This window comes from Mustela nivalis (genome assembly GCF_964662115.1).
Source record: "Mustela nivalis genome assembly, chromosome: 6".
Taxonomy (NCBI): Eukaryota; Metazoa; Chordata; class Mammalia; order Carnivora; family Mustelidae; genus Mustela; species Mustela nivalis.
Window position 1 is genome coordinate 62,351,984 of NC_139025.1, and position 17,379 is coordinate 62,369,362.

Below are 17,379 nucleotides of genomic sequence, written 5' to 3' on the forward strand. Positions count from 1 at the left end.
CAAAAATGTGCACGTTAATGTTTATGGCAACATTATTCACAATAGCCAAAAAGTGCCAATAGTTGAAAGGCCCATCAATTAATGAATGGATAAAGGAAATGTGGTACACCTGTGCAACCCAGTATTATTTGACCCTAAAAAAGAACAAAGCACTGACATATGGTACAACATGGACGAACCTTGAAAATGTTACTTGAAGTGAAAGAAGCCAGCCACAAAAGACTATTAATTATATGATTGCATTCATATACAATGCCCACAACAGGGAAACCTACCCAGATTAGTGATTGCCAGGGGCTGGAGGGAGGCAGGAATGTGGAGTGACTGCTCAGAATGGTTGTAGGGTTTTTTTGGGGGGGGACCATAAAAATGTTCTAGACTTAGATAACAGTGATGGTTGCACAAATGTGAATATACTAAAAACCACTGAGCGGTACACTTTGAAAGGGTGAATGTTATGATATGCCAATAATATCTCAATATAGCTGTTATTAAAAAGCAATTAAAAAATCATTGTCTTTCTCATTGCCTGCAGAATAAAATTCTCAGTGTAGGATCGTATGCAAGGCTCATAAGAGCTGGTATCTCCTACCACTCCATCTTTCCTTCCCTACCAAGAACAGGAGCTTCAGGGGCGCCTGAGTGGCTCAGTGGGTTAAGCCGCTGCCTTCGGCTCAGGTCATGATCTCAGAGTGCTGGGATTGAGTCCCGCATCAGGCACTCTGCTCAGCAGGGAGCCTGCTTCCTCCTCTCTCTCTGCCTGCCTCTCTGCCTACTTGTGATCTCTCTCTGCCAAATAAATAAATAAAATATTTAAAAAAAAAAAGAACAGGAGCTTCAGTTACAACAAACTACATGGGGTTTCTTAGGCCTTACTCACGCAGCCGTGGCTTCGTACATTCCGTTCCCTCTGCTTTGCATGCCCCTTCCTTTCTGCCTAGTGAATTCGCTCTTGTCACTTTGGACCCAGCTCCCTCCAGACTGAGCTGGTAGCCTCCTTTGTGTGCCCAACCCATAGACACTGGCTTCCTTGCTGTAGTTTCACAGAACTGATTCTCTTCCAGGTGGGAATTATTACTTTTTTAATAAATTATTATTACTTCTCTCTCTGCAATCTCGGCTTCTAGCAGAGGTGCTCGATAAATGAGACAAAAGAATGAGTGGCTGAGTAAGCTTTTGTCATTCTTGATTTAGTTTTTGTTCTGTTGCCTACTCTTATTCATGTCTGTTAACATACAGTTTTCGAATGGGATGCTTTTCATGTCTATATGATTTCTGTGATTGAAGACTTTTGGGGGATATCTGGCTGGCTCCAGTCAGTAGAGCACATGACTCTTGATCTTAGGGTTGTAAGTTTGAGTCTCAAACTGGGTGTGGAGATTATTTAAAAATAAAGTCTTTAAAAAATAACAATCTACAGCTTTTGTAATGAAGTAAGCTAAACAAAGGATTCCCACCTCAAAAAAATGACTAGCAAATTTCTTTTCTCAGATGCTGCTTTTGTAGGGGTTGTAAAATTTAGGTAACCGGTTGCTACTTACTCTCATGATCTGATTTAAAGCAAATCACTGATAGTAGATCAGATAAATGTGTCTGTGAGTTCATAAATTGAAACTAGAGGGGTGCCTGGGTCGCTCAGTCAAGCATCCAGCTCTTACTTTCAGCTTCGGTCATGATCTCAGGGTAGTGAGATGGAGCCCTACGTCAGGCTCCGTGCTCAACGAGGGATCTGCCTGAGATCCTCCCTCGTTCTCCCTCTGCCCCTTCTTCTGAGCACACACGTGCTCGCTCACTCTCTCTTTCAAATAAATAAATCTTTTTAAAACATATTTTTAAAAAATATTGCATCTAGCCTCCTCAAATACAGAGTTTGCAACTGTCTCGAACAACATTTCACTACTTCCTCCACTTCACGGCTGTGAGTCTACCTCACCACCTCATCATGTGACATCAATTGCTAAGTTCCTTCACTGTAAGGTCATGTTCTTAAGTTGGAAAGAACTAGAAACGAGATGTGTAAGACCCCAAGTGAGTTTTGTGGATCAGAGAGTGAGTCACAGAGATCAGACTCTGACACACATCTCCCACTATGTTTATTGTCTCATTTTAAGTTCCAACTCGAATTTAGAAAAATATTTCATTTGCCTCCTTACCAGTCTTTTAGCTCAGCCGTGGGTTAGGAGAGATAGGTCAGAAGAAAGAAGGCATGTGAGCAAAAAGGTACATTTTGAAGTGGCGAATATCTTTACGCTTACATTTATCTTTGTCAGGAAGTAGCTGTGGGAGCTAAGCGTGACATGTCTTGACAGTGAGTGGGGCTAGGAGAGAATTTTTCTGCATAATCTTTCAAATTCTCTGGTTCTGACGGGACTTGAGAAATGATTCTAAACTTTTACACGTCACAGAAAATCTGACTAGCTTATCTCTTGGGAGAACATGAGTCAGGGGGTGTTTACTTTTCCAATTTTCTAAGGTATCTTGAATAAACCAGCTTCATCTGTGCCTTACAAATCAATACCCATGAGGCCTGGGATTGCTTCGTGACTGCTGCCTGTGAGCTGGTGTAGGGGAGGAAGACTTCCTTCCCCTTCTAGATTCTTTGGCTGGCCTAATCATTAAATGGATATAAAACAGGTTAACAAGAGAAAAACAAATGTAATTTCATACACAGGAGCTCACAGAAATGTGAAATTCAAGGCAGGCAGCTTTCATCCCTTTTAAACAAAGAAATGATGAATGTGTGAGGGATTACCAAAACAAAGAAGCAGGACCTGGGGGCAGTAAACCAGTGAGGAAGTACCAGGGATTGTTTATACAGTTTTCTTGGCTCTGACTTCCCTATCTCTGGTGATAGGGATGTCTTGTTTCCTCCTGGTACCAGAAGGATACCTTTCACTTGGGAGCTGTGTTTCCGGCTTTCAAGGGGACAAAGGATGACCGGAGTGTGTTATTTGCACTGGATGTTTCTTAAGTAACTTTACTTAAAATAATCAAAACATCAAAGTGGCATATTTGGGGGAAGCCTGCCGGGAAGCCCATCATTGGTAAAATCATGCTCTCACTTCACGCCACTCATGTTAACTAGGGCCGTCAGGGATCCTATTCCTGTACTGGAAAGAGTTTACATACTTTATCTCACCCGATCCTCACCGTAATTCAGAGAGAAGGAGGTAACAAATTCCCCTTTTTGCACCTGAAGAAACAGCCTTAGAGCAGGGAAGTAAATGGCCCAAACCTGTGCCACTACAGCGTGGCAGAGCCGAGATTCCTTTCAGACCCATCCTCTCTGAGGTTCCTCTGACTCAGTCCCCATGCTGTGTGCTGCTGCCATCCCTGTGCGGTCCAGCAAATGGAAAATTAGAGCTTGGATGTGAGTTCTAGAACTGGATTGTTCAGCGTCCTTCTGTGCCATCTGTTATTTGTTTGGGCTTGAAATGACGAAAGGGAACAGATGTGGTGTGGGAGGCAGAGTAATGGCCTCGGTTAAAAAGCAAAATTCGAGGATGTTTGAAGATCTAATTGGCTTTATTAAATGATTCATGAATCGGGCAGCGTCCTTCCAGCAAGGAGAGAGGTGCTCTGAGGAGTTGTACAAAGTGGAAGGTTTTTATAAAGGAAAGTGGGGCTAGGGAGTTATTAGCAAAAGAAAGGCCTGTTTCAGGCCAGGACATATGGTGAAGGGAGATATCCCAGGCATATTCCTGGAATAGGTTGAAGCTGTAATTAAGACTTGGCTCGCTGTCACAGGGGAGTGGGGGGCCAAAGGACTCCATCTGGAGCTTCTTGTTTCTTTTTTTAACATCCCCAAGGGATGTCCCTGTCTTAAATCCCAGAACTTATGACTATGTTACCTTAACAAAGTAAAAAAGACTTTGCAGAGGTGATTAAGTTAATGATTTGAGCTGGGAGATTATCCTAAATTATCCATCAAGTCCAAAATCATCACAATGGTCCTCAGAAGTAAAAGAGGGAGGCAGGAAAGAATCAGAGATGTGATGACCGAAGCCGCCTGGGGGCCATAAACGAAGGAATATGGGCAGCCTCTAGAAGCCAGAAAGGCAAGGAAATGGATTCCTGTCCCGTGGCCTCTACAAGCAAGTAGGGCTGCCATCATCTTGATTTTGGCCTTGTAGGACTCACTTCTGACTTCTGATCTCTGGAACTGCAATGCAATAAACTTGTATTGTTTTTAAGCCACTAAATTCATGGTAGTTTGCTACAGCAGCCACAGCGTCGATGTAGGAAAGATGTGAGGGTTCGAAGCTGATGGCCAAGAACACATTCTTGAGATGTCTTTGGTGCAAAGAGGTGGTTTTATTAAAGCATAGAAGCAGGACCCTGGGCAGAAAGGACCCCCTGCCCGAGGGTCATAAGGAATGGCTCATTATATACTTTCAAGTTGGGTAGGGGTTAGGGATAGCCTAAGTCTCTAAGGAATTTTGGAAGTGAGGTTTCCAGGACCTTGAAGGGGCTACCTGTTGCTAGGAAAAGGTCATTTTTTAAAAAGATTTCATTTATTTATTTAGGAGAGAGTGTGTGCGCGCGTGCGTGCACGAGAGAGTGAGAAAGAGAAAAGGAGCAGGGGGAGAGGGAAAGCAGAATCCCCACTGGGCAGGGAGCCCAATGTGGTGCTTGATCCTGGGACTCTGGGATCATGATCTGAACTGAAGTCAGACGCTTAACCAACTGAGCTACCAGGTGCCCCAGAAAAGCATTTATTAGTGTCTAATAAAACCTGAGTTGTGATGTATATCAGTGGGTTATATGCTTGGGGATGATTGCCAACATGTATCTTGGGAGGAGGGGAGAGACAAAGGAAGTTTCCAAAGGAATTTTTGTATGTTAAAGTAGAATTACAGGATCCTGGGGTTTGGGCTAAGATTGCCTTCTCCCCTTAGCAAAATATTAACAGCGAGGCAGCTGAGTCCCTAGAGAAAGGTCACTCTGCTGTTTCAAGGACGTGTCAGTGGGCTGTAAGTAGTAAGGAAAGTTAGTAACTTTTCTTCTGCCTTTGTTTCCCACATCACACATGATGTCTGACACTCAGATCCCTCCACTACACAGGGACCAAAATTCATGCAGTAATTCTTGGTAATGTCATCCCTTTACCAAGTGGTGGTAGGTTCTGGTTATAAATAACAGGTATGAAGAAAAGGAGTACTGGCCTTGAGACCAACCAGAGGTTCTAAGTGCCGGCATCACAAGGTCACATGGAAAGAACTCACAATCTGCAAGAGCTTCCTTTTTCTTCTCTCTATAACACTAAAGCACTTTAAATATGTTACTTCACTGTCTACTGAGCCCCTACTATATTCTAGGTTCCAGAAATTCAAAGATTGAGTAGGACTCAGATCCTCAAGGAATTTAGAGCCTTGCAGGGTGGTGAAACACGTAAACTAGTACAATGCAACAAGGTAAGTGCGAAGACAAAAATATCTTCAGGAAAAGAATCCTAGAGTATGGAAAATATCCACTCTGCCAGTGGGAGGTGGAGAGTGGAGAGGGGTAGTTAGAGTTTGGGGAGGGTTTGGTGTCACAGCTGGGGGTGACTAACATCTTTGAAATCCCCAGTTTTGATGGGAGTTCTGACACCTAATCTAGTTCCCTGTGTCCCCAGCCCTTGGCTGTATCAGGGTTGTAGCTTCTATGTAATCATTTTGCTTCAAATTTCAAGCTGTGGAGGGAGGGAGACCTGAGAGGAAGAGTCGAGGAAGGAGAAGAGAGCCTGATACCCAGATATAACAAATGTTTGGAGCACTGGAGATCTGTTCCCCATGATTTCCATGGAACTTCAAGAGAGATCTAGAAAGCGAAAGGTTTTGTGGGCATTCGGAATAAGTAGCCCCAAGATGTGCCACTTTGGCATGCAGATTATTTTGACCTAAAAATAATCAAGGCCCAAAAGAGGCAGGAAGAAAAAAAAAAAAAAAAAAAGACACAGGAAGAAATTCTGCGCTTCCCTTCTAACTGCCTAAAGGAATTTAGACAGAAGACCTACTCAAGTTAACAGAGCCATCACCACAGAGAACTACATTAAAATATGAACTAGGCAGAGCAGACAGAGAGAAAACCAGCAAGGCCTATTTGATCAAAGCTCTCTCTATGTCCCATTGTTTCTCCATGGCCCAGCAAACATTTTTTTTTTTTTAACCAAACATTTACTCTTTCTTTTCTTCCTTTGAATTGTCTTCCTTCACTTTGAAGTCCCAGACTTCTACCTACCCCTTCTCCTTAGTTTAGGATGACATATATGCCTCCATTTCGGGGCACCTGGCTAGCTCAGTTGATAGAGCATGCAGCTCTTGATGTCAGAATTATGAGTTCAAGTCCCACATTGGGCACAGAGCTTACTTTAAAAAAAACAAAAACAGGGGCGCCTAGGTGGCTCAGTGGGTTAAGCCTCTACCTTTGGCTCAGGTCATGATCCCAGGGTCCTGGGATAGAGCCCGCATAGTCTCCCTCCTCCTCTCTCTGCCTGCCTCTCTGCCTACTTGTGATCTCTCCCTCTTTGTCAAATAAATAAATAAAATCTTAAAAAAATAATAAAACAAACAAAAAAACCCATATGTACTTCATTTTGCCAGACTTGTCTTTGGAATCTCATGTTTATTTGGATTCCCCCTACGTACAAAATGAAATTTGACTTTCCTCTGTTAATTTGTCTCTTGCCAATCTGATTTTAGACCAGCCAGAAGAACTTGAAGGACAAAGAGAAGTTTTTCTTTCCCAACAGTTTCACAAATTGTAAAGTACCAGCTACAAAAGGTATTTTTTAAAAGATTTTATTTATTTATTTGACAGAGAGAGATAGTGAGAGAGTGAACACAGCAGTGAGAGAGGGAGAAGCGGGCTCCCCACTGAGCTGGGCGCCCAACTGGGGTGGGGGGGCTCAATCCCAGGATGCTGGGATCATGACCTGAGCCAAAGGCAGACACTTAACCACTGGGCCACCCAGGCGCCCCTAAATATAAAGTACTGTATCCACTTGCTTGTCATTCATGCTTACACACCAGGAAATTTTGTCTCTAAACTAAGTCAATCTTTCCGTTAAGAAAATACACACAAGGGGTGTGTATATTTCCTGGTATGTGTAAATACCAGGAAACTGTATTTAAAAGCTGGAAAGGACTTTAAAGATAGTTTAATGAGAGCTTGTTTTATTTTGTCAGTGGGGCTGAAAGTCCTTTGAGGTTATAAAGATAGGGGCAGTGCCAAGATTTAATACCCAAGTCTACCAGCTCCTAGCCCAAAGTTCTTGCCCATGTGGTGCCCTTCTCACTTAGTTTGTGTCAAGATTTATCTGGACTTACTATTTTCTTCCCAGCAGTTTTAGGTTATAACAAGTGCACTTTTTTAGTGCAAGTCTTTTTCAAAAAATAAGTTTATCAGAGCTTTAAATTTATTTTATCAATTTTACAAATGAAGAAAGATAGAAATAGTAAGCATTCAGGAGAAAAGGGAGCATAAATCAGCCCAAAATAATTAAACACTTTATTAAATCTTTCTTTCATTATAGATTATTCAGGTATAGATTATAGATCACAGAAATTTTTCCTCGAAGTATAAAGTGACATATTTTTTTAAGAGTTTATTTCTATGAGTGAGAGAGAGTGAGATCAGGAGCAGGGGTAAGGAACTTGATATAGGACTCCATTCCGGGACCCGGGATCATGATCTGAGCCTAAGGAAGATGCTTAAACGACTGAGCCACCCAGGAGCCCAAGTGACTTTTTTTTTTTTAATGATAAGTAGATACATGTTTAAGTACCAAAAAGGTTTAGTTAGAGAAGACACATGGCTCGGTGATGCAGGCTTTGCTAGAAGAGGTGTAATTGCCAAGAAGGACGAAATCTCTACCCTTGGGTCCATTTGTTAGATATCAGCTGTCAGAGCGGGGGCTTCATGAAGGAAGGACTACCAGCATTCATATCTACCCAGGGATGTTACTACCCAATTTCCCCTCTATTGTTATTATGTCCACCACAGACTTCGCGAAAGTCATTTTCCACTTCTGTTTATCATTTTGCTTTTGCTGAGTAATTCGGTCAACTGGGGTAACCCCCTATAGTATTCATCCTCATTTAACTGGAGGAAGGAAATCTCAACAATTCACGCCAACTCTTACACGGGTTTTCCAAACAAACAAAAAAACAAACAAACAAAAAAAAAACTCAAAACGCTGGAATCCACCCCTTTCCGTGGAAACCACAGAAAAATAAAAGACATCCTGGCGCACGGTTCCCTTCACGGGCGCCCAAGCCCGGGAGCAGCGCCCTGGGGGAGGCACGTGGAAGCTCCCCTCCGGGAGTCCAGCGCCCTCCCGGCCGGCTGACAAATGCTGCCCCGGGGCTGGAGTCGGCTCAGCCAGGCCCCCGGGCCCCACCCACCGCCACCCGGCAGCCCGGGCCTGCTGGACGCGCGCGCGCGCCGGGGTCAGGTCGAGGACGCGGGCGGGGCAGGGAGGCGGAAGGGCCGGCCCGGGACGTGCCCACGTGACAGCCCCGCCCGCCGCCTGCAGCCCCCTGTGCAGCCGCTGCCGCCGCCGCCGCCCCCCCCGCCCCCGCCTCCGCCTCTCGGGCTGCAGCTCCCGGCGTGCCCCGCACTCGCCGCTGCCCGCCCGCCCCTCCCTCTCCTACCAGTGCCATAGAGCCGGAGTCCGAGCCGCCGCCGCAGCCACAGCCGCGGGCACTATGGTAAGGCGGGCGCGCCACCCCCAGGCACCGAGGGCCGGCACGCGGGAAGCAAGAATCCCCCGCGCGGCCCTGCAGGCCCTGGGGGCGAGGCCGCCATTTTACCCTGATTTAGGCCTTTAAGGTGGGGGCTGCAGCGCTGCGGCCCCGCTGCTCGCTCTCCAGCCAGCCAGCCGGCCGGCCTAGCCGCCCGCCGGCAGGCCGGGCCCTGCTGCTCTTCGGATCCCTGAGGGCGAGGAGGGCGGGGGTCGGGGGCCAGAGCCTAAGCCGGACAGGAGGCGTCCGGAGAGGTGGAGGCTTTGGGAGCTGCGGCCAGGGGCGCGGGAGGGTCTGCGGGGCTGATCCCGCGCGTGCCGCGTTTGCGCGGGGCTTCCTTTCACTTAGCGCTCGCCTCTCAAATTGGTACGTGCTCTAAAGCCCTTGCTGAAGGCTTTCGGTTAAGGGTCTTGGTGGCCTGTAATGAAACCCCTAAGAGGAGATTAAGGAGGTGTGAGAACGCTTTTTTAAAATGCTTTTTCGCCGTAAAAAGCTTTTACACTAGCTCCGTTAGTTTTGAAGTGTCTGCATTTGAGCTGTGAGGCAATTATGTTGTAGCCGTGGGCGGTTTGGAGTTCACACTTGATTCTCTTTCCTTATGAGGAAACGGCACTGGCTGGGATGACTTTAAAGAAAAAAATAGTAGAAGCTTTAACTGAAATCCAAAAGTGTTTTTTTAAGGCCTGCAGAGTTGACACAATACAGAAGGTATTTTTGCTGCTGCTCCTGAAGCTCTGACATCACCCAGTGAAATAGGAAACATTTCAGGGATGGGACAACTTGCATTTGTCCCTTTTCCTCTACCTTCCATTTACTTCAACCTCCAAACCCCTTTAAAAAGGATGAATGGGGCAGGATGAGTTAGAATCCTTGGGCGCATCTCTTATATTGATAATTAAAACGTGGCGAATCTGATTGGACTACTTGCATGGTACGATGCAATTTTTGATGTCCAGATTAAAGTGAATCCTCTCTAGGCAAACAGTAATTTTGGTTAAAACCAAAATGCTTGTTCTGAGTTACTGTTCTTTTTTTATTTCAGGCTTCTGGAGTTACAGTGAATGATGAAGTCATCAAAGTTTTTAATGATATGAAAGTAAGGAAATCTTCTACACAAGAGGAGATCAAAAAAAGAAAGAAAGCCGTTCTCTTCTGTTTAAGCGATGACAAAAGACAAATAATTGTAGAAGAAGCAAAGCAGATCTTGGTGGGTGACATTGGTGATACTGTAGAGGACCCCTACACATCTTTTGTGAAGTTGCTACCTCTGAATGATTGCCGATATGCTTTGTACGATGCCACATACGAAACAAAAGAGTCTAAGAAAGAAGACCTAGTATTTATATTCTGGTGTGTAAAAACAAAAGAAAAAGTACTTTTAAAATGCAAGGATTGTTATTAACATAGTCAGTTTTGCCTTTGTTTTTCTTTTAAGTGGAATTCAACAATTGTGTTTCTTTTTTTCTGTAGGGCTCCTGAAAGTGCACCTTTAAAAAGCAAGATGATTTATGCTAGCTCTAAAGATGCCATTAAAAAGAAATTTACAGGTACAGACATTAAAAATTTTGTGCAGAGGAATTACTCCTTCTTAATTATAATGAGATAATGGGATAATGTTTTTCCTTTTTAGGTATTAAACATGAGTGGCAAGTAAATGGCTTGGATGATATAAAGGACCGTTCAACACTTGGAGAGAAATTGGGAGGCAACGTAGTAGTTTCACTTGAAGGAAAACCCTTATAAAATGACAGTCAAGTGCCATCTGGATCTTAAGGAGCTTCCATTTCTCCAGCTCAATCAATTGAAATAGTATTAGGTGTTTTGTTTTGTTTTCTTTCTCTTCCCACTGGGTCCTTCCAATACAGTGAATGAAGGAAATACCATTCATGTAAGCAACCTATCAGTGATTGCCATTAGACTGTTTAAATACTGTTACTTTAATGTAGAATCCAAGGAATGCCTTCCCATCATATTTTAGCCAAAACAACTGGTTATATGCCTCCCTTGCAGCAAGCACTACAATGAAAGTGATTGTCAATGTGAATAGCTTAGAATACTGCAAAGGGTAAGCTGATTGGATGCCTTGAAAGTATTATCCACTGGTCAGATGGTAAACTTTATTCAGTATTATTATTTATAGTTGCACTTGATTGCAGTTCTGTGAGGCTCAAGCATTCATACACCTCACCTGCCTTGGCAAGCCTATTTTTGTGACATGGCAGCACAGATATAACACTATGCATTGAAAGCACTTTTTTTGTAATGAGTTTAACCTCCCACCGCTCCCCCCAAAGGAATGCCAATTAAGTTTTGTTAACTGTGTCATCCACTTATCCTAGTACCTCAGTATTCATTCCTGTTACCTGCATATCTTAAAAGAAACAGCTGTTACTAATGCCTCTTCATTTTCCATTGAGTGTACACTACTGAATAAGTGTAGGAGTTTATGTTTACCATGTAAGTTTTGCAACACTAAAAGTATTTTGAATATCAGTCATGATGGCAATTTCTGTATAAAAGAGCCTTAAATGGAACATTGTTTTTGAGATCAAACCCCACCCTCACAATAATGGCCACGTTGCAATAAAAATTGTGGCATATTACAGAACGTTGCCTTGTTTTCCTTGGACATTTTGCAAAATGGTATGTGAAGCAACTTCTAAGGTAAACAGCTATTATTAATCTTTGCACTGGTCATTTTAAGAATTTTTTTGTACAATATTCATGCATGATATTTTCCAGTTTGTTGAGTTTAAAAAATATTCTATCCTAAAGCCAATTAATAGAAAATATTGTGACAGAGGGATACTTTTATAAGCATTAGTTTATTTATTTCCTTATATGTTAATATGAAGATCAGAAGTTATTTTTTGCACTTTGACATAAATATTCTTCAATACCAGATTTGTTCTCTGGGTAAATTAGGGTAGTTATTTTTTAATTCACGTTTACATTTCTAAGTAATTGAGTAGTAGAAGCAGGAAGCTCTTACTGCGTATTTGGTCGTAATGAAAATAATTTATAAAATGTCCTTCAAAAGTTAATACTCCTTACGTTTAGGATCTTTCATTTCAGCTATCATTTCTTAATTTATTTTTCAAATTGGAAAGAAAAAACGATGTAGCAGTCTTAAGCATTAGTAGTGGGATTTGGCTGTGGTCCAGAGTGCTCTCCTTATAGAGAATTTGATCTGCTCAGTGTGAGCAGTTTGCTGTTAGCCAGAGCTATTTATGGCAAACACATGCTTTTGTATCTTGTCATAGTTATCCACAAATGGCAAAACTGGACTCGATTCTACTGGTATGCAAAACAGGCATGCTAGTAAGCAGTCAATCGTGGCTTAGAACTTAACCCCATAGCTCTGAAGAGTGTGCTCTTATCAGAAAATGGGAAACAAACTCTCCCCCTTTTTTTTTTTTTTAATGTGTGAAAGTAATTTGAGTGTCATCAGGTATTTTCCCATATTTTCAAAAGATTTTTTTCAGGTGGACACAAAAATAGGAGTTAAATGTCTAGGCTTCCTTTTAAAATTATATGAATGGCTTGGGATCTTTTGCACTGAGCCATTTTATTTCAGGCTTCCAGCTGTCCCTGTGAGTTATCCTGGACATTTTCATGGCTTTTTGGTAAGGCTAAACTCATAAGGAAAGTATGACAGTAATGGCATACTAAACCATATGTGTAACCGATTCTTACACCATTTAATTTTTCATTTTCTCATTCTAAAAAATAAGGGATTCTAAGTTATGTAGTATCTTTTATTTTTAAAGCTGATTTATCAGCTTCTATGCCTCATATAATAATAATTTCAGAGATCAAATATTGCTTTAAACTGTGTTACTTTAATTTGTTTGATTGACAGACTGATAACTAAGTTCATTTTTGAAATACATCTTTGTGCATAAAGCCAAAAATAATGATAAAATTAATGGTTCACATGTTACTTGAGACTAATTTGGCGTTTGAAATGATCATTTTATTTTACAATTATTTACAATGAACAGTGTTCCAGTTAGCTTTAAAAGTTATACGGTGCTAATTAGTAAAATATTGCTTTCAATATTTTACTGCTAGCTTGCAAAATTATAAATGTTTAAAAAAATAAAATGTATGAAAATACATAAAGCTGTTGAGATGTGTTTACTTCAGAACATTAAAATTTTAAAAACTAATGTTGCAGATCAAAGAGGCACCATTATTTTTAGTCTTTTTTAGGATTTTAGTTGATACACTTTTCTCATTTACAGATACCAATATTTTTTGAAAATTTGTAACTTACAGTGATTAATTTTAACATTTGCAGACAAATGAGAACAGTTGGCATTTGTCCCAACTGGCTATCATCAGCTGTTGTTTTCAGTCATCTAAAATAATGTGGCCAGCATTGTGTATTTAATGTGCCTTTTTAATAGATTGGAAAAAAAAAGCCTCTTATGTTTGAGTTTTTCTGATACAGATCCTTTTATAGCAGCTAATTTATGAAATCTAGCAAATGAGTTTTGGAAGAAAATTAAGTATTCCCTTATTAAGGAATAATGCTAGCAATGGTCAATCATAGAAGGGTTGGGAACACCATAAGGTTTGCCACTCTGAGAAAATAACTTGGTTTTGCTCATTATAGGTACTTGTTTTTGCCTGTAAATTCAATAATAGTTTGAGATCCAAGCAAACATGAATATTAATTTTTCTGTGAATATTTAAACTATTAGAGATGTGCAGGCAGGCTCCAATGAATATTGCCTTTTTTTTCCCTTTTTTTAAAGATTTTTATTTATTTATTTATTGGACAGAGGTCACAAGTATGCAGAGAGGCAGACAGAGAGAGGAGGAGGGAGACTCCCTGCTGAGCAGAGAGCCCCTGAGATCATGACATGAGCTGAAGGCAGAGGCTTTAACCCACTGAGCCACCCAGGTGCCCCTGAATATTGCTTTTTCAGACAGCTTGAATTTATAGGTATTCCATATCTTACCTCAGCCAATAAAGAGGGGTTTCTTTTGCCTTAGAACATCCAAATTGCTTTTTTCTATATAGAATTGGGAGTCATCTGTCCACTTCAGTTTCTTGTCATAAAGAAGCTGAACAAAGTATTCTTTCTGAGCTTCAGTTTCTTAATAGTCATATGAGAATAATATCTACCATAGGTCTTGTAGAGGATCAACTATGAAAATGATTTTTGGGAAACAGAAAAATGCTTTGTAAATGTAAGTTGTTTAAACCATTCTATGGGTAGTTAAGTAGATAAAGAACTATGTTAAAAATAAGATTTATTTTAAGTCTGAACCTCTTCATTTTTGTAATTATTCCACTTAATCTCAATTTAAGGACATTAGCTGGTATGTGGCATCGGTTTTTCAGAATGGTGTAAAGTGTAGCCTCTGAGTTGATGTTCGTGACTGCTCTTAATCTTTTTAGTGTCGTTTTCTTTTTCACTTGTGACCAATCAATTACTAGTCGTTTCCCCCAAATAATTTTGAAATAAAAAATAAAAGAGGAAATAAATCTAGAGAAATGCTGGTATGGGAATACTTGTCATGAGTCAAGATCCACATTGTTGAAAGTCTATGACTGTCTGTTATTAATATCCTAAATTTATGTAGTCCTTTGAGTTTGTCAAGGTACTTGAAATTCACCTAATCCCCTTAGGTCTTCTTAACCAGGTAACCGTTTTTCTCTGCTACCATGAAGAAGCTGAAGTCTGGAGAGGTTAAGGGACAGCTCAGCTGTTGAGTAGCAAAGCTGATTCCAGTTCAGTATACTTTTCACTCTGCATTTTTGTAACATACAGTGAGTTACTAATTTTTTTTTAATGGGATAATCTGATTTTTTTAAAGATTTTATTTATTTGACAGAGAGGGATCTCAAATAGGCAGAGAGGCAGGCAGAGTGAGAGGGGTAACCAGGCTCCCCACTGAGCAGAGAGCCCGATGTGGGGCTCGATCCCAGGACCCTGAGATCATTATCCAAGCCGAAGGCAGCAGTTTAACCCACTGAGCCACCCAGGTGCCCCTGGAATAATCTGATTTTTTTTGAACAGGACGTAATTATTCAGTATGTTTTCAAAGTAGTGTCTCAAGAATATTTGAAAAATAGTCTTGGAATTTTTGTCTCCTAAGGAAGTCCATGGTCATAAAGTCTGAAATAATTTTACACTTCAAATATTTTCTTAGATGTTTCAGTATTGTAGCTTTATGTGGAAACCGTAAGGATTATGTAGACATGTTTTCCAGAAAACTGGTATCTCTTATTAAAAAAAAAAATTTTTTTTTAAATTTTATTTCTAAGTAATCTCTACACCCAACATGGGGCTCAAACTCACAACCCTGAGTTGAAGAGTGACATGCTCTACTGACTGACCCAGCCAGACACCCCAAGGCTGGTACCCAAAAACTTGGATATCTCCCTCCCTATGCTCTTCTACCCATCTTTCTAAGGAGAGATAGTGCAATGTATTATAGTGGTTAAGTACTAGAACTTTGGTATCAGACTGCTTGGGTTGTTCACATATTGGTCTTTAACACTTATCGAGTGACCTTAGGAAAATTGACCACTCAGAGTCTTATTAGTTCATGAATAAAAGGAGGTAATAATTGCACCCTGTTTCATAAGATTTGAGGATAAATGAAAGCACCTTTGAGGAGTTACTGGCACATCAGAAGTACTTTGTAGGGTTATCCTAAAATTTGCAGCCCAAACCAGGACATTTCTTGAGAGTAAAAGGGAGAGTTTTAATAATTATGTGAGGACAATAGGCTTAAGGTGCAGCAGTCCTCAGCAAACCAGATCATACTATCAAAAAGTAGGCTGATAACAAAATAATTAAATAGAAGAAACTGAATGAAAGACTGGGTCATTAATTTCAGTTTTATAAGGGATTAGTATGCTAAGATTATCTTGAAGTATTTGGCTACTTTTAAGTGATTAGCCTCAGAACAGTCAACTTTGTATTTTTTTTGGTAACTTTTTTTTTCTTAGGTAGAATGAGAGAAGTAGGGGAGGGGCAGAGGGAGAGAAACAAGCCGGCTTCACACCTAGCATGGAACCCAGTGTAGGGCTTGATCTCACAACTCCGGGATCATGACCTGAGCCAAAATCAAGATTCGGACACTTAACCAACTGAGCCACCCAGGCTCCCCTTTAGCTTTCCTTTTGACTTTAGAACTTGTAAACTCTCAGATACTGCATTTTGCTGTTAACAGTATGCTTTACTTATAGTGGCTTGTCTTAATTGTTGCTTCTCATCTCATGTGGACTTGGAAAGCCAGTTTGTTTGTTTAGAATTGTGCATAAGAAAGTGAATAGACTCATTGTAGACCTGAGAGCAAAATTCCTGAGCACATGAACCTTCTAATATTTCTTTTGGCTGTTTAAAGAAATTCAGTGTACTTTCTGAATTTTTGGTTTTTTTAATAAGTATGTAAGACAGCTGAGCTGTAGATAAAAGAGGCATCACTGGGGGTGCCTGGGTGGCTCAGTGGTTAAGCCTCTGCCTTCGGCTCAGGTCATGATCCCAGGGTCCTGGGATCGGGCTCCCTGCTCAGCGGGGAAGCCTGCTCCCCCTCTCTCTCTGCCTGCCTCTCTGCCTACTTGTGATCTCTGTCTGTCAAATAAATAAATAAAATCTTTAAAAAAAAAAAAAAAGAGGCCCCACTCTATTCCTGTGAGGTGTCAAAAATATCAATATTTTTAAAAAGACATTTATTTATTTGAGAGCATGAATGGGAGGGGCAGAGGGGCAGAGAATCCCAAGCAGATCCTCTGAACATGTAGGGCCCGATCTCACAACCCTGAGATCATGACCTGAGCCGAAACCAAGGGTTGGAAGTTTAACGGGCTGCACTACCAGGCGCCCCTATCATTAATATTTTAAAAAGTCATTTTTGTCTTTGACAATACTTATATCATTAAAGGCACACAACTGAACTTGTTCCCGTTAAGAGAAAAGGTTTAGGGGCGCCTGGGTGGTTCAGTGGGTTGAAGCCTCTTCCTTTAGCTGGGGTCGTGCTCTCAGGGTCCTGGGATCAAGCACACTTCGGGCTCTCTGCTCAGTGGGGAGCTTGCTTCCTGCCTGCCTCTCTGCCTACTTGTGATCTCTCTCTCTCTCTCTTAAATAAATTAAATATTTTTTAAAAAGAAAAGGTTTATTCTAGATTATTGAAACAATGGAATATGAGAACATGCATTTGATAAGAAAAGTAATCTTTAAAAAAACGTAAAATGCCAGTTGATTTTTTTTAGCTTATTAGATTTTTCTTAAATGTACCCTAGATGTGTTCACTAGAAGTAGATTTAACTACTCTTCATCTAGATTTATAAATAGTTTCATTTACTTTTTGACTTCTGATAGCTAATTTGATTATGCATACACAACATGGTATAACATGAAAGTTAAGAATAGATAACAGAATTTAGAACAGATTTTTTTTCAAATGTATAATTTTATTTTTAAAGATTTTATTTATTTATTTACTTGACAGATCACAAGTAGGCAGAGAGGTGGTGGGGGTGGGGGGAGGGGAAAGCAGACTCCCTGCTGAGCAGAGAGCCAGATGTGGGGCTTGATCCTAGGACCCTGAGATCATGACGTGAGCCAAAGGCAGAGGCTTAACCCACTGAGCCACCCAGGTGCCCCCAAATGTATAATTTTCTAACATG

At 41.2% G+C, this 17,379-nt stretch overlaps 1 protein-coding gene across 1 annotated transcript; it reads left to right on the forward strand.

Moving 5' to 3' along the window:
- Positions 1-8,474: 8,474 nt before the first annotated feature.
- On the forward strand, positions 8,475-11,331 carry CFL2 (cofilin 2). Its single transcript, XM_082735649.1, has 4 exons — positions 8,475-8,693; positions 9,769-10,076; positions 10,197-10,273; positions 10,357-11,331. Exons 1-4 carry the CDS (start codon positions 8,691-8,693, stop codon positions 10,467-10,469), a joined length of 501 nt encoding a protein of 166 aa, XP_082591775.1. The 5' UTR covers positions 8,475-8,690; the 3' UTR covers positions 10,470-11,331.
- Positions 11,332-17,379: the final 6,048 nt, after the last annotated feature.